Source organism: Botrytis byssoidea, assembly GCF_014898295.1.
Source record: "Botrytis byssoidea strain MUCL 94 chromosome Unknown BBYS_001, whole genome shotgun sequence".
Taxonomy (NCBI): Eukaryota; Fungi; Ascomycota; class Leotiomycetes; order Helotiales; family Sclerotiniaceae; genus Botrytis; species Botrytis byssoidea.
In genome coordinates this window covers 508,855-523,872 of record NW_024065842.1, presented here as the reverse complement: position 1 = coordinate 523,872, position 15,018 = coordinate 508,855, and the positions used below count along the sequence as shown (strand labels likewise).

Sequence of the window (15,018 nt, the reverse complement as noted above, 5' to 3'; positions counted from 1 at the left end):
TGATTCGATATTTTGACGTACATATAGTAGAAAATCATGTACTGACATATATGTTAAATAGGGCCTGGCTGTTTTTAATTACATAAATGACCCAAACATACAGGCACTTATGGGAGAAGTTCATCAAGGCATTCACACAGCTTTGACAGAATTTGACACCCTATACAACAGTGCTCCCTTACCCGCAGCGCAAACCGTACACTTGGCGGATCTCTGGGACGAATACATCAAATTTTTGGCGAAGCGAATAAGGAATCACCATTATAATTATTTGACTGATCCAACTTACGGAAGGTTCAATTTACTGAGGGCAGGCTGGCAAAGGGTGTTGGATAACAATCCGACACGACACAGGACGGTCATTGTTAACGCAAACCTAGCTAAGATCAATACACTCGCTGTCCAAGTTGAGGCTATAGTGGTCTTTAATGAAGCTCCATTCAACACTTGAACTAGGACTAGAAAATGTCTCCGAATATATTCTGATTTTCGTACGAAGGCGTGTATCTTGAAAGCAATTGTAGCGCAAAATTTCGGACGCTGGACTAAGGAAAGAAAAGCGAACTGCTTTCTGTGAGAGCTATTTTGGTATTGGTCTACACATCTATGTAGTTATAGCTCAAAAGTTAATGATTGAACAAACTTCCATCATTCTGATAGACCACTGTGATGATGTGATCATAGTTCGTGCCAGTATAATATCAAGTGAGGAATTAGGTGTAAAGTTTCGAGAACACGTGTGCAAGGGAAACACCATCGAGGCCTTACTTAGAACAACGCTTTAAAATGAAATTAGGGACCATGTATCCATCTACTGAAATGTGCATCTCTTTGGGAGATACTACGAAATCTTCCAGGAGCGCAACGTGATTAGGTGAGTGCAGCGTCTAGAAGCCAATGCTCAGAAAAATCGATCGATTACTGTGGTCGGTATGTGAAAGAAAGAAAAATAATAACCCCCAAAATTGTGCTTTTGCATGGAGCTGCAAAGCCTTGTGCTCCACGATTAATCTGAGTCTATGTGTCTAGGAGACGAGCTTAGGGAAGATTGGACAAGTGGAAAATGCCACCAAATCACCATGGTTCATTCGCCAATTTCTCCTTAAGCACTCAACTCCACCAACTCGTACTATCCCCTCAACCGCGCCATTGCCAACACTCTTCAAAGAACTCATCATTTTCGTCCAATTTAACTGTAGATGCCTGCGACCCAGCATCAATCTTCCATGCACGATATGCAATTTTCACATACCGTAGTGAAGGACATAGCGCGGAAATTAGCTTTATGTAGCACAATGCATCATGAGGCGATACGAAGGGGTCTGGATTAGGACCCGGAAGGCCGTCGGTACTGCTGCAACGCTGACCTATGCATAAATATGTAAGGGAATTCATGTTGGATAGATGCATTGAAAAATTGTCCTATGATAAAGTTAACATAAGCCATGGCAAGGTGATAATTAGTCACATTTGGTATAGGATAAATTGCAAAAGACATACCCATTGAGTAGCAAAATCTAGATAGAGTCCGAGCTTAGTGAGACCTCTTCCATGGCCTGGAAGTCTATCAAGAATCGTATAAGGAGCTAGCGCATCATACCCTGGAGGCTTTTCTAAAACTGGCGTTAGGAGATTGGGGGTGTTTGGTACATTAGTTACTTCTCTGATCGACAGCTCAGATGACCGTGGAAGGTCCAGCGTGTTGAACTCATCCAATAGAGTCATACATGCTATAAAGCTGAGTAACTGCGAGCTTCCGAAGATCGGCAAAATTTCTTGCCTCATCATCCATTCAGGCTCTGAGTGCGCTATCGATACGAGTAACCTTAAGACTGCGCAAGGAACTCACATTCTCAAGGAGCGTGTAGTCGATGTCGCAGAATTGAGCGGTGCTGTTGCTGGAATCTTCTGCGACCAAACCATTGAAGAATCCCAGATCGGTAATGAATGATGTATTGGTCAATTGCTCTAGATAGTTATCAATTCTTTCAGACGCAGGCTTGCCAGGGATTAAATCGGCAGGAAGAACAAGTCGACGCAGCTGCAAAGGTTTTGCTGCACATATGGTGTGGTAATAATCACACAAATATTCCAGAATATACTTGCTGCCTCGTCTCAATCTGCCGTGTGAATTATACGGCTCAAACGAACTTCCATAGTCTGTAGGTCCAAGTATCAGAACCTTGAGGTGGGGACATCTGGACAACAGTTTTGCCATATCTTCTATTCCGTTTGTTTCGTCGCAAAAATCTTGAATCTCAAGAAATGACAGATTTTGAAACTGTTGTAACATAGTTGTGCTATTTAGACAGCCCTTTATCCGAAGTTTTTTAAGCTTTGTACATGCCTGCAAGGCTTTTCGAAAGCCTTCTTCTGTGAAGGCATGCAACAAAGTATCATCGTTTGCATTGTCGATCAGCCTGACAGAGTCTGTTAGTCTGTATGATTGGCTACTTCAACATGAAAAGGAAATATCAAAGAAAATACTTAGCATACTTCAAAGTCTGAACGCCTGCCCCCAGTTCCACGATTCGCGTCATATGATCTGTACATGCTTTTCTGAGCTGTATGATACGTTCCTCGCGATAAAGCTGCACTTCCTCATCTTCTGAATCCTCCTCAAAATCAGCTTCATCCCAATCGCGAAATTCGCCATCAATTCTGATTTCCACTTCCTTCGCCAGCGAGATGTTGGACGGTAAAGGAGGCATATCCGGCTTCCTCGGTCCATCAAGTATCAATTCCGAATACCATTGGGAATATAGCATTGGCGTAAGTATATCCCGAAAGTCACGACAAACGCGCACCAGACATGCAAAAGTCTTAACATCAAGGTGTTCCCCCAACGCAGTGTGCATTTCTTCAGGGAGCGACAAGATACCCATGGTGTCAGCATTCGCATTGAAAGTTCCTGTCATGACTTGAGATAGGATGTACTTCAAACATTGAGGCAGAAAAAGAAAAAGAAAAGAGCTGTCTTTATGTAGCTAGTATCCCCAACTGTTGGTTGCAGCTTGCTAATTTATCTTTCTAGGCAACCACCGCTTAATTGACTTCTGTAGGGAAGGGGGCAAGGGCAGGAGGATACAAACAGGCATGAATCAAAGGAACCTGATTTATGCATATGAAAAACCAACTAGAGTTTCCATTTCTTCCTCGGATATTGATAGCCTTCTCAGCAATCAATGGTACCCAGAACAGATACATATAATCACTCTTAGATTACGACAATCTCAGGGAAACTGTCAGTTTTGAATTGTTTTAACCATTTCTGAGCCAAGTGCAAATGTTGTGTAGCAATTGTCAGTCGAAGTCATATTTCTTCATCGTCTAATGCTTTGCAAATGTCTTCGGGCGCGCTCGAGACGCGTTAGGAACTCTGGTTGTTGACAATCTTGACTGGCAGAACTGGTCACTGCGCAGGGGTTTGCGTGGCGTGATGATAAATCTCTTGATTTTTACTAAAAACACACCTTACATCCAGGGGATAATCCGTCAATCGCTCTAACCCCACACCATGTAAAATGCTAACGGCAATCTCAAATCGCAACCGAGAACGATTATCATATATATGGGTGTCAAAAAAATGAGGAACAATAATGCTTCCATCCATGTTCTGTCATCTAGACGCAAGCTGCTTTGTCATGTCTATAACTCTGCAACATAATGCAAATACTATCCTAACACCAGCAACGACGAGGCCAGTCTTTAGGTGAAGCCTGTCCTTAGATTGGTTCGTCAAACACCAAATTTATGTATGGAAAGGATACTAAATTCTGCAATGACTCGCGATCCCGAGCATATGCTAAGCTCTAGCTGCCCCCGCGTCTTGCCTTATCCACTAGTTTCACAAACTCGTGATTATTAATCGTCTGTAATCATCTTTACTGTGGAACATGGTCCATACGATGCCAATTTCTAAAATCTTAGGCACAATATGCCACTTTTCTTCTCTTCCAAATATGAATGCTAAAAGATTGTACGACTACGCACGATCCCCTTCTTACTTGAGCCTCTCCCTGGGGGCGTTTATAAGCTTTCTAGTTCTACAGTTGGATTTTGCGGCCCTTTCAGCCGAGTTCGATATTACTATTATTATAATTACTGGCAAGATTGAGGATATACTGTTATATTGATCAGCTGATCGATTCAACAGATATAAGGGAAAGCGAATAGAGAACGAGCAAAGCTCTTGAATCTTTTGAACTGAGTTCAATTCACTTACATCTGATAGGGATTGAACATGATTTACCTTTGAAGGCTTTAAATTGAAGAATTGAAGAGATAAAAGCAAGTGGGGGAGCTCCTCGAACTGGGGCTAATACTGTGATATTTCACGTAGTATCTTAGTAATCACTTTGCATCTCAAAGCACCTCCGGACACAATATCTTCCACACTAGATCCATACCATGCGATTCAGGTGGTTCCGTGGAGGAAGATCAGACAGAATAATCATGTATAAAGCTCCTTTCCCTCAGCTCTATTCATATATTTCTCGTGGCAGCAATTCGAATTCCAATTCAATACCATTGACATCCTCACGTTGGCCAAATGTCCAAGCGTATTCTCCTCACCGGCGCAAATGGCTTCGTCGGCTCATGGGTCCTCGACCACCTCCTTAGGCAAGGCCACTTCGTCCGCGCCATAATTCGCTCTGAATCCAAAGCCGAACGAATTTCCTCCGATTTCCCTGCCTACAAATCCCATCTTGACTTTGGAATCGTTCCCGATATCACCGCCCCCGGAGCTTTCGACGAGGTGGTCAAATCCGATCCTTCTTTCGATGTCGTGATACATACTGCTTCTCCATTTCTATATAAGGCTATCACGGATAATCGTGAATTTCTTGATCCGGCAATCAGAGGAACAATGGGTGTCTTGGAAAGTGTGAAGAAAAATGCACCAGAGGTAAAGAGAGTTGTGGTCACAAGTAGCTGTGCTGCGATTATTAATTTTACGGAGGAGGTTGTTAGCCAGCCGCAAAAAGTCTATACGGAGGAGGATTGGAATCCTACTACATGGGAGAGTGCATTGGAAGGGACGCCGAATCATGCGTATCAGGCTAGCAAAAAGTTTGCGGAATTGGCTTGTAAGATTTTTGTTACTGGGAAATTGTGATGGTGGATGAATACTAATAATTGCTATTCAGCATGGGACTTCGTGGAAAAAGAGAAACCAAATTTTGATTTGGTGACATTAACTCCTCCGATGGTTTACGGACCGTTGAGACATACAATTCAAAGTACAAAGGATCTGAATCAATCAAACTTGAGGATCTATACTGGACTGGTGAATTCATCTAAGGATGCTGAGCTACCTCCAAGTGAGTTTCTTCAATAACAAGATGATTGTGAAAATAGAAGCTGATGTGACTAGACGGCCTCCATGCATTCACTGATGTTCGTGTAAGTATATCCCCTCTCCTTCGAAAAGCCTAAACATCTAAAAAATTCCAGGACCTAGCAGAAGCTCATGTCCTCGCTGCAACTCTTCAAGAAGCCTCGGGACAACGTTTCATTGTTTGTGAAGGTCAAATATCATCCCAAAATATCAGTGATATTCTTCGCAAGAATATCCCAGAATTGGAAGAAAGAACACCAAAAGGCGTCCCCGGTGACAAAGGATTAGAGGATGGCTCTTTTGTATGTAGTAGCGAGAAGGCTGGAAAGGTGTTGGGTTTGAAATTCAGAAGTAAGGAGGAGACTTTTGTGGATTTGGCCAGACAGCTCCTAGAGATTGAAAAGAGACAGAAAGCTGCAGAGTAAGTTGTGAGAAGATAACTTATTTGTGAAAGAGTGGATGCTTTATTGATTTATATATCTATTGTTGCAAAAATTCTTGAGACGCGCTCCGGACTCGGGATGCAGATTTACTGTGCTACCGTGTATGGTCCTTTTGAAGACCATTGTTTAATGGCAATAACCACTCACGCAAGTATAGTCAGCGTTGCACGGACTGCTTGCGCTGCAATCCCATCCTTCGCAACCCCAAGTACAAGCTTCGGTTTGACGGCAATAACCACTCACGCAAGTATAGTCAGCGTTGCACGGACTGCTTGCGCTGCAATCCCATCCATTGCAGCCCCAAGTACAAGCTCCGGTTTGACTGGGAGCCTTAGTAGTAGTAGCGCTGGCAGTTGGTGTGCTCCCAGTGGTAGTGCAGCCCGTTTTCGTATTGTGTAAGAGCAACTGTTGGGCAGAAGACAAAACTGATGAACTTCCTTCCATAATCAAGAAGTTTTCTTCTTTGTTATACTCGAACCATGACGCTGCAATGTAGTTTGGATATGAGCACATGTCTTGATTCACCAATTGGCTGATCCACGCAGCATTTCCAGAAGATCCAGCGTAGCCTGTTTCACCAATGGCAAATGGAATGTTATAAGCAGCGGAGTAGGTTTTGTAGAAATTGCCGTAGCAGTTTGAGAATGCGGAGGAAGAGAGTGGTGATGATGAACTGGGGTAGCAATCGACGCCTACTACATCGACGTAAGACGGGCCTGGCCAGTATGGCGCGACCGGAGCAGATGAAGTGTCCACATTGGGAGACCAGAACATTTTGATCTTGGGATTGGAGGAAACAGCTGCATGAATATTCTTCCAAGCAGTGACAAACTCGGCCGCCGTTCCATGATATGTACCATCCGTCTAATCCCATGTTAGTCATGATGATAGTAAAGTTTGGGATGAGTTATACTAACAACGTAGTAATTCATCTCATGACCAAATCTCAACCAAACTTCTACACCCTTCGCAGTGAATTGTTCCAATACACTCGCAACCTGATTAGCCACACTACTAGTTACCTGACTAAATGGAATAGTCGGCATGACCGCTGGTTGGAACACAGCACCAGAAGCAACGACATCATCTAGACGTTGAAGGAGTTGAGATCCAGTAAATGTACTAGATGTTATCTGCGCATACCATCCATAAGTACTGGCTTTTCCGCCGAGCTTGCTGTTTAGTTGTGCCATTGTATAGGCTGGAGATTTCACTTGGTACCCATCTGAAGGAAGAAATCCAAAGGCCACGCCGTTGGAAACTACTCCACCGGAAGGGAGGCCATCAATTGGAGCTGATGGATGTTAGTCATGAGTTTTACGAAGAATAGGAATATATCACCTCGTTTTTCAACAGATAATTGCGGAGTAGCTAAGGCTGACACTGCCGACAAAATGGCTGCGCCGGAAAGAAGAGAGGTAGAGAATGATTTCATGGTGGGATCTAGATGTAAAGACTGTTGGTTTATGAGTTTAAACCAAAAACCTTCTAAAAAACAAGATGAGATGAGAGTAATCGAGCAAGTGAGATGATAGATGAAGTGCCTAGACTTTCAATAAATCAATCACAGTATATGTAGTTACCCCTCCAGTTCACCAAGACGTTTTATCATGTGAAGAAAATCCCAGCCGCCCCTTGAGTTTCAAAATATGCAACACCATGGCCCATGAAGCTTATTCACCATATTCCTTCGAGGAATTCGTCCAACGCTAGCAAGGATAATTACTTTAAGGTTATTTTAGAGTTAAGTGGCTTCCCTTTTAATGGGATGAACTGCCTCGAAAAACAGCATTTGATCAATAATTTATTGAATAACAAATCAAATACCCAGGTGGTTTTGTTTATCTTCGTAATTTTAATTTACGATGAGCTTAAATTATGAATCCTTGCTAGCTTCCAACAAACTTTTTGAGAGCATAAGATACTGTTTTAGACCCCAACATGAAAATGCCGTGTGGGTGACGGAATCCGTCGATTCAGCCGCATGGCATGTTATTTCCCAATCGCATTATACACCGAAATCCATCCATTTGACATTGGCGCTTAATTGGTGGATCTTCTTGATGGGAAATAAGCATTCTTTTATCAACCCTGCAAGATGACATCCAGACCCTGTGAGACCACAAAAGCCGTACATACGATTCCTGTGGGGAAAACCATATTAAATCGAATATTGAGAATGAGAGTATGAGGTTTTATTGTAGGATTCTATATCGCTACGCTCATCACATTTAGCTCCATTGCTGGACTCTTTGGGAGTAATACTTCTTCATCTTCATGTAAACAGAGTATCACTGACTTCACAAAGGTGCTTCCATTGCAAATGGAGCCGGAACCATAAGGATATGTATCTTTCAAGTGAGCGGGCAGGTGTTTTCGGGGTAGCCGATAGCATCGCTGCTATCAAGAGTGGAGAGAGGCGTGAAAGATAACAGTCTCACGGAGATGCCGAAATTGAAGATGTCAAAATTTAGAGAAGATCTTCACTGCCTCGCATGTGTGACCAGCAAACATGAACATATACGAGAGGGGTAACCATTAGGGTGTTGTTTTGAAAATGCACGTCTGCATATGTCGTATACCAACAGCGATTGATGCATCTATCCATTCTGATATTATCACTTGTGCCGAGAAGCGTCTCTTGCATGTGCTGTTCAGTATTGTTCAATGCCTAATTCCTAACAAAAAGTTAGCAAGTGCATACAGTCCGCAACAAGATTTCAATATATACGATAAAGTAACGCTCACCCACCTATGCTCACATATGTATACACAAACGATTTCTGATGACAATACTTGTGGACGCACGGATATTCACATCAGCATTTTGTATTGCGAATTACGATATAGCCAAAAAAATGTAGACTTACATCATTTGACCGTATATCATGAGCGGGAAAGACGATAGGGAAGGTGGTAAAGACTTTGTGGGTGCCGTTGGGTAAAGAGACTGGGCTATGGATCAGAAGATAGGGGCCTTGGCAAGATGGCTAGTAGATGTGGCCGAGGAGAAGGCGGACAAGTGGATTTGTAGAATGCCTGGGTAACTTAGGCTTCAAGCTATTCTATTCAAAATCTATGGTTTATTGAAATGTCCACTTGAATATGACTTTTGTAGCGATCGAAAACCCATCCTAACAGTAAGCCACAAGCTGCTGATGCAGCTGCGGTGTCTCCGACCTTAGCGCCAAATTGAGGAAGCTTCCAGTTAGTCTTACTCGAGGCAGTCTTGACTTTGTCGCAACCAGTTGGATGACTGACGAAGAACATGGTCTATACTATATGCAATATTTGGTCTGTTTGAGAAAGAACGTGGAAGAGTTGGTAAGGTCAGTGTTGATAAAATCGGTTTTTGTTGAAAAGAATATCTCCATGCAAAAAAGACCTCCTTGTGACCACTCTAGAGACTCTTAATGATGAAATCGAATAATGGATCTCTGATGAAGGTTGTATTTGAGGACAGCTTTTCGTAGTCAGCATGATAATTCAAGTTCGAATCAAACCCCAAAGCTAAGGTCTTAGAAGCCGCCATCACAAATCATTCCAGTGTAGGCAATAGTATACTACAGTGAAACTGTGGCGTGTATTAGTATATTAATATTGCAGCTAATATATATAGAAAGGAGGTTATACCACTTTTAAATATATTTATATACCTAAAGAATATTAGCAATATACTGAAATATACTGAAATACTGGAATACAATATAAAACATACATTCCTATCCGAATTAAACTGAAAATAAGGGATCTCTATTTAATTTGAAATGAGGAATGGAATTTTATTACCCAATATGAATAGGAATCCCTTATTTCTAGCCTAATTTGGATAGGAATATATATTTTATATTGGATTCCAGTATTTCAGTATATTGCTAATAGTATTGAATGACTAAGTGATATTGAATACTTTCAGTGGTATTGAATTCTGTACTATATACGTATATATTTCGAAAAAATTCGATACGCATTACTAAACTAACCCGTATACGAAATACGGGAAATACTATTGCCTACACTGAATCATTCTGCCCGTTGTAATCTATTCATTCTATATCCCGAGGTCATTATCACAAAAAGAGCATTTTTGCTGCAATAATTTGGTTTGTTCTTGAAAGTGATTCATGGCGCTTGAAGAAAAAGTTACGGTATGAAGCGACGTGAAACCAAGTGAATCCTCTTAAGGAAGGATACAAATCAAACACATATACAAAATTCAATGAGATTCTTTCAATCGAATAAACAACTCTAAGCAAATTAATGATATAATTGAAAAAGTAATAATGTACTCAACAAAACACCTTACTTGTAAAGCTGGAATCATTAAATCCATCTAAGTATAAAACTATTGATAGAAAATTTCAAGTTTTCTCAAAGTAGGAGGTTTAACCATATGTTTTCCCTCCTTTATTGTAAGCAATCGCTGTCAAGATCAATACACCTCGGAGAGAGATCTATAAAACTAAGAAAATTATAATCAAATTATTGATAGAATAATTCGATTGCCTCTAAATCAAAATTAACTCTAAGTCGCACACCCCACTTTTGGGCCACCTCCCTTTTGGGCCACCTTATAAAATATCTATATACAACTTTCAAACTTCAATAATTCAATAACTATCTAATCTCAATACAATCTCCTATAGTATCAATTTCATATATATTATTAAAGTCCTTTATATTAATTTCATAATCATTAGCTTCGATTTGAATTTGATATATAGCATTAATCCCTGAAAACTTCAAATTTGGATTAATAAAAATCTTCCTTTTTTTTTTAGATATAATATTTTCTAATTTGTATTCTAATTCCTTTATTTGATGTTTAGAATTTATAATTTCATAGTTCTTAATATCAAAAGTCTTTTGAATCTTTTGAAATAATAATCGATAAGTATAAAAATCTATTTCCTTTTCAGATTCTATTATTAAAGTATATCTATATATATTGTTTACTTTTTGAAATGTTTTCTATTAAATAAAAGACAAATCTATACTTTATTGAAGCACTAGATTATTATCTAAAATTAGATTTATATTTACAATCTCCTTATTATTGTTTTCAAGTAATAATCTTAATATAATAGGTTTAGTATAATTTAGAGATTATAAACCTGAAACTTTTTATTCTGAAATGATATTATTTGATATTAAATTAGTTAATCTTGCTTTATAATAATATATAAAAAAATTCCTTTTGCTAATAGATGTAAAATCTGATAATAAATCTAATTTATTAAGTTTATATTGATATTTGTTTTTTAAGAGAAAAAAAACTAATAAATCAAAAAATTGTAATATATATGATATATATAATAATAGAAATAAGAAATATATATTGTTTTTAAAGTATTCAAGTATAAATTAAGTAATTTCATAACTTATATATTTATTCAAAACAAATAATCTAGTCTTTTTTGGATCAGAGGGGGCTATTTGAGGAATAAAAACCTTTTTTAGCTATACTAGATCTGTTTTATTGGTAATCCATCCATTTTCTATAATATAGAATTTCCAATCTTTATAATTATCAAGTTTTATAAAGAACTATTGTTGTTGAATATTTTTACTCTTATATATAATAAGGGGTAAGAATGCTTTTCCTATAACTGAAATATACTCAATAAAAAAGGTCTAGCTTTTTGTATCCGATTGCTTTTTTTGAATAAAATATTGCTCAGTATTCTCAAGTATTATATTATTTAAATTTTAATCTTCTATAATACTAGTTTCATCTATATTCTATCTGTTTTTTAGCTTAATATACATAATAGCCGGTAAATTCAACTTTTCGAAGAACTTATTAATAATTTCAGTAGTAGTATTTGAAATATGTTGATTATCAATTCTAAGTTGTTTTTTAATTCGAATTATAGGGTTTCTATGTAAAAAGTTAGATATTCATCGTTTTCCAAGTGTAAATTCACTTCTTCTTATTTTAAGGAGGCTTTCATCGATTTCTTATATTTGCTGGTGTGTAGGGTTAGTGTTTAGGGCTTTTTGGATTAATATTCATTTTGTTAATATTTTTTTCTGATTTGAAGCTATCTTTTGCATATTTTTAGTATCTTTTTGATAAGAGAGATAACCTTTTATATAATTCTGAAGAGTAGTATAAGATACTTTATATTCTAAATCAGCTTTATGAATAGCTATACTTTTTGTTATTGTATTAAGTGTTATAGCAATATTATTTTCGGTATAATCATTTCTTATAAGATAATAAATAATATATTAAGATCTAAAATCAATTGATTAAATGGTTGTTGAATTATTGAAGATTAAAGAGAGATGATTAGTTAGAGCGGTGAGATTTATGAGGTGGCTCAAAAGAGGGGTGGCTCAAAAGTGGGGTGTGCGACTTATATAACCGAAATAAGAGGCGGAAAATGAATACCATCTAAAGGGATTTTGATAATTTGAATCTCTTTTCTACGACATGTTAAATATATATAATCCAGAGTATCAATATGAACGAAGCCCAAATGTTCGTTTGGTCTGTCTTCTCAAACTGTAGTATCTACTTTAAGACAATTTTATAATTCATTAAAGAAGTCCTTTGAAAAACTACTTAATTCCTATGTCTTATTTTGATTGAGCATGTAGAGACCAATCGTTTATTTCAAGTGGTTAATTATTCGATTACTTACTTCTTTTCAACCTTTTCATTTTCAACTCGTCAATTCGTTAATTAAAGCTATTCAAAAATAAGTTAACGTGTTTTATCAGTGAGTGGGTTATATTAGTGAGTGGATCACTTTCATTTCAATTTATTTATTCAAAACCATATTATTCAATAATAATAATATCAATTGATTGAAACTATAAAGATTCTAATAATCTAGAATCTATTATATTATTTTAATAGATTCTTATATTATAATCTGTCTTTCTATATTTATTATAATATTAATTAAAAAATATTTTTTTATTAGGATTTCTTTTTTTTTGATATTTATTGTATTGAATTTGAATATTAATCTGTCACGGAATTCACGGTCCTGTGCAACAACACGTGATTCAACAAGGCACTCCTTAGAATTGCCTACTCCATGATCACCATATCAACTCTTATCCCATTTCATTTGTGAACCCTAATACCTAATTAGGCGATTCCATCGCCCAATCAAGGTATATAAGGTAGGTATGATCCTTATGATCATACCTCAAGTCAATCTAGTTTATTATCACTATACATACCTATTATATGATCAGAGTGACCAATCGACATAGCTATCCCTCCGTGATATAATCTTTTATTGAAATAATATATTAAAAGCCTTTTATTTAATAAATACTTTTTTTTAATATAATTAGATTTTTTTTATATATTAATATTTATTTAATATTTCATTTATTATTTAAAATATATAAATCTCTATATTTAAAAGTATATTCTTATAAGTTAATTTCTTTATATTTTTAATTAGAATTAATATAATCTTAAATATAAATATAAAAGAATTTAATTAATAATAAATTATTTGAAATTTAATTAATATTGATTGAAAAAAAGCTTTAATTGAATTATAAGGAGTTTAAAAGATTTATTGATTTAGATTAAAAAAGAGAAAAATAAATATATAAATTCGAATATCTAATTTCGAGAATATAGTTTCAGGATTAAATAGAATTAAATTTATTTTTTGAAATTCTGATTTTATATTTTAAAAAGTAATTGATTCTTTATATATAGTTTTAAAAACTATAAAGAATTCAATCTTCAAAATATAATTGATATATACTTTAATAAATTCATTAATTTGATTATTATATAAATATTTCAGATTATTAAAATAGTTTATATCAAATAATTGAATTAAATAACTTAAATACAATAATAAACTTAAATATATAATATTATTCTTTTTATAATATATTTGAAAAGCTTTTGATTTATAGCTTTTATACTTATTTAGTATTAATATTCAATATTTATTTTTTCTTTAATTTTTAATATATTTATTAAAGTATTTCAATTATTCTAAATTTGTTTTATTATTTATTCATTTATTAGATATAGATTTAATAACCCAATCCATAGGAAAATCAGTTTTGATATATTAATTAGAAAAATAAACTTATTCTTGAATTATTAGAAATGGGGGTATAATTTTACTTTTTCTATTGCTATATATAATTATTATAGTCCATTCTCTATTGTCTAGTTATATTACCTTGCTTCTGTTATTTCATTTAATATTAATTACTATTATTCTGAAATATATTATATCTATTATAAAACCTATTTTATCGAAATTATAAAAATCGTTATTCAAAATACTATATTTCGCTCATATATTTATAATCAATCAAAACTATTCTTCAATAAATTTAAAATCTTTATAAAAAGTTCTTTGAAAATTATAAACATAACTAAAACATATCTTTAATTCGATTCAATACTTTATAAATCAATACACTCAAAGCTTCTCAATATAATTTGCACTCCTCAATTTGAAAATATAATTTATTATATTTTCTATATTTCTTAATTTAGATAAAAATCCTTTTATATCTATATTAATTATATATTCAGAAATAATATTCTTTTCTAATTCTAAAAGATTATTAGATTTAGATTAATATTTGGAATAAGGAATAGAATTATTGATTCTATACTATAATATTGTATTCGGGATATTATATATCTTCACAGCTTTTCAAATACTTATTTTTTTGTTTTTTTGAATAACTTTAATAACAAGGAATATATGGGCTTCTTGATTATTCAGATTTATTATAAATTGTTAATAAAATATATATTAAAAGAGAAAAGAATAAATTGAGGTGAAAGTGATCCACTTATTGATATAACCCACTTACTGATAAAACACGTTATATATGGTTTCATTAAATATGATTTCAGTTACGTTAGTTTCGTCAATTTCATCAAAGTAGGTGATTCGAGATACATTTAGACTTTGAAAGGGGTCTTTTCTTTTTCCATTCGCTTGTTCCCCCCTTTCTCCTTTTCATTCTATTCGATAACTCAATCAACGTCGTCAATTTTGAAAACAATGATGTATTAAATCGAGCTGTCATGATGCTCCAGAGTATAGGAAGGGCTAACAATAGAGCTAGAAAACGTAAATGAGACTCAATCGGAGGAGGATTGTGCCTGGTCATTGATATTCACATACTAAACTATATGTCACGAGGTCTTCACATTGAATATACTAGACAAAATTTCATACGAATATGGTTCTCGAAACAGTATTATATGGCCATTAG

The 15,018-nt window shown here is 35.5% G+C and overlaps 5 protein-coding genes across 5 annotated transcripts; 2 read left to right on the top strand and 3 right to left on the bottom strand.

Moving 5' to 3' along the window:
• Nucleotides 1-109: 109 nt before the first annotated feature.
• EAE97_000152 (uncharacterized protein) lies at nt 110-451 on the top strand (the record flags this gene model as incomplete). Its single annotated transcript, XM_038870662.1, has 1 exon — nt 110-451. One exon carries the CDS (start codon nt 110-112, stop codon nt 449-451), a length of 342 nt encoding a protein of 113 aa, XP_038738023.1.
• A 686-nt stretch (nt 452-1,137) lies between these two features.
• Nucleotides 1,138-1,788, bottom strand: EAE97_000151 (uncharacterized protein; the record flags this gene model as incomplete). Its single annotated transcript, XM_038870661.1, has 2 exons — nt 1,138-1,362; nt 1,501-1,788. 2 exons carry the CDS (start codon nt 1,786-1,788, stop codon nt 1,138-1,140), a joined length of 513 nt encoding a protein of 170 aa, XP_038738022.1.
• A 4-nt stretch (nt 1,789-1,792) lies between these two features.
• Nucleotides 1,793-2,918, bottom strand: EAE97_000150 (uncharacterized protein; the record flags this gene model as incomplete). Its single annotated transcript, XM_038870660.1, has 2 exons — nt 1,793-2,420; nt 2,497-2,918. The coding sequence occupies 2 exons, from the start codon at nt 2,916-2,918 to the stop codon at nt 1,793-1,795; spliced, it is 1,050 nt and encodes a 349-aa protein (XP_038738021.1).
• A 1,634-nt stretch (nt 2,919-4,552) lies between these two features.
• Nucleotides 4,553-5,766, top strand: EAE97_000149 (uncharacterized protein; the record flags this gene model as incomplete). The annotated part of the gene is made up of 4 exons (XM_038870659.1): nt 4,553-5,090; nt 5,151-5,324; nt 5,378-5,406; nt 5,458-5,766. The coding sequence occupies 4 exons, from the start codon at nt 4,553-4,555 to the stop codon at nt 5,764-5,766; spliced, it is 1,050 nt and encodes a 349-aa protein (XP_038738020.1).
• Nucleotides 5,767-5,910: 144 nt separating this feature from the next.
• EAE97_000148 (uncharacterized protein) lies at nt 5,911-7,219 on the bottom strand (the record flags this gene model as incomplete). Its single annotated transcript, XM_038870658.1, has 3 exons — nt 5,911-6,648; nt 6,702-7,078; nt 7,126-7,219. 3 exons carry the CDS (start codon nt 7,217-7,219, stop codon nt 5,911-5,913), a joined length of 1,209 nt encoding a protein of 402 aa, XP_038738019.1.
• Between the last annotated feature and the right edge of the window lie 7,799 nt (nt 7,220-15,018).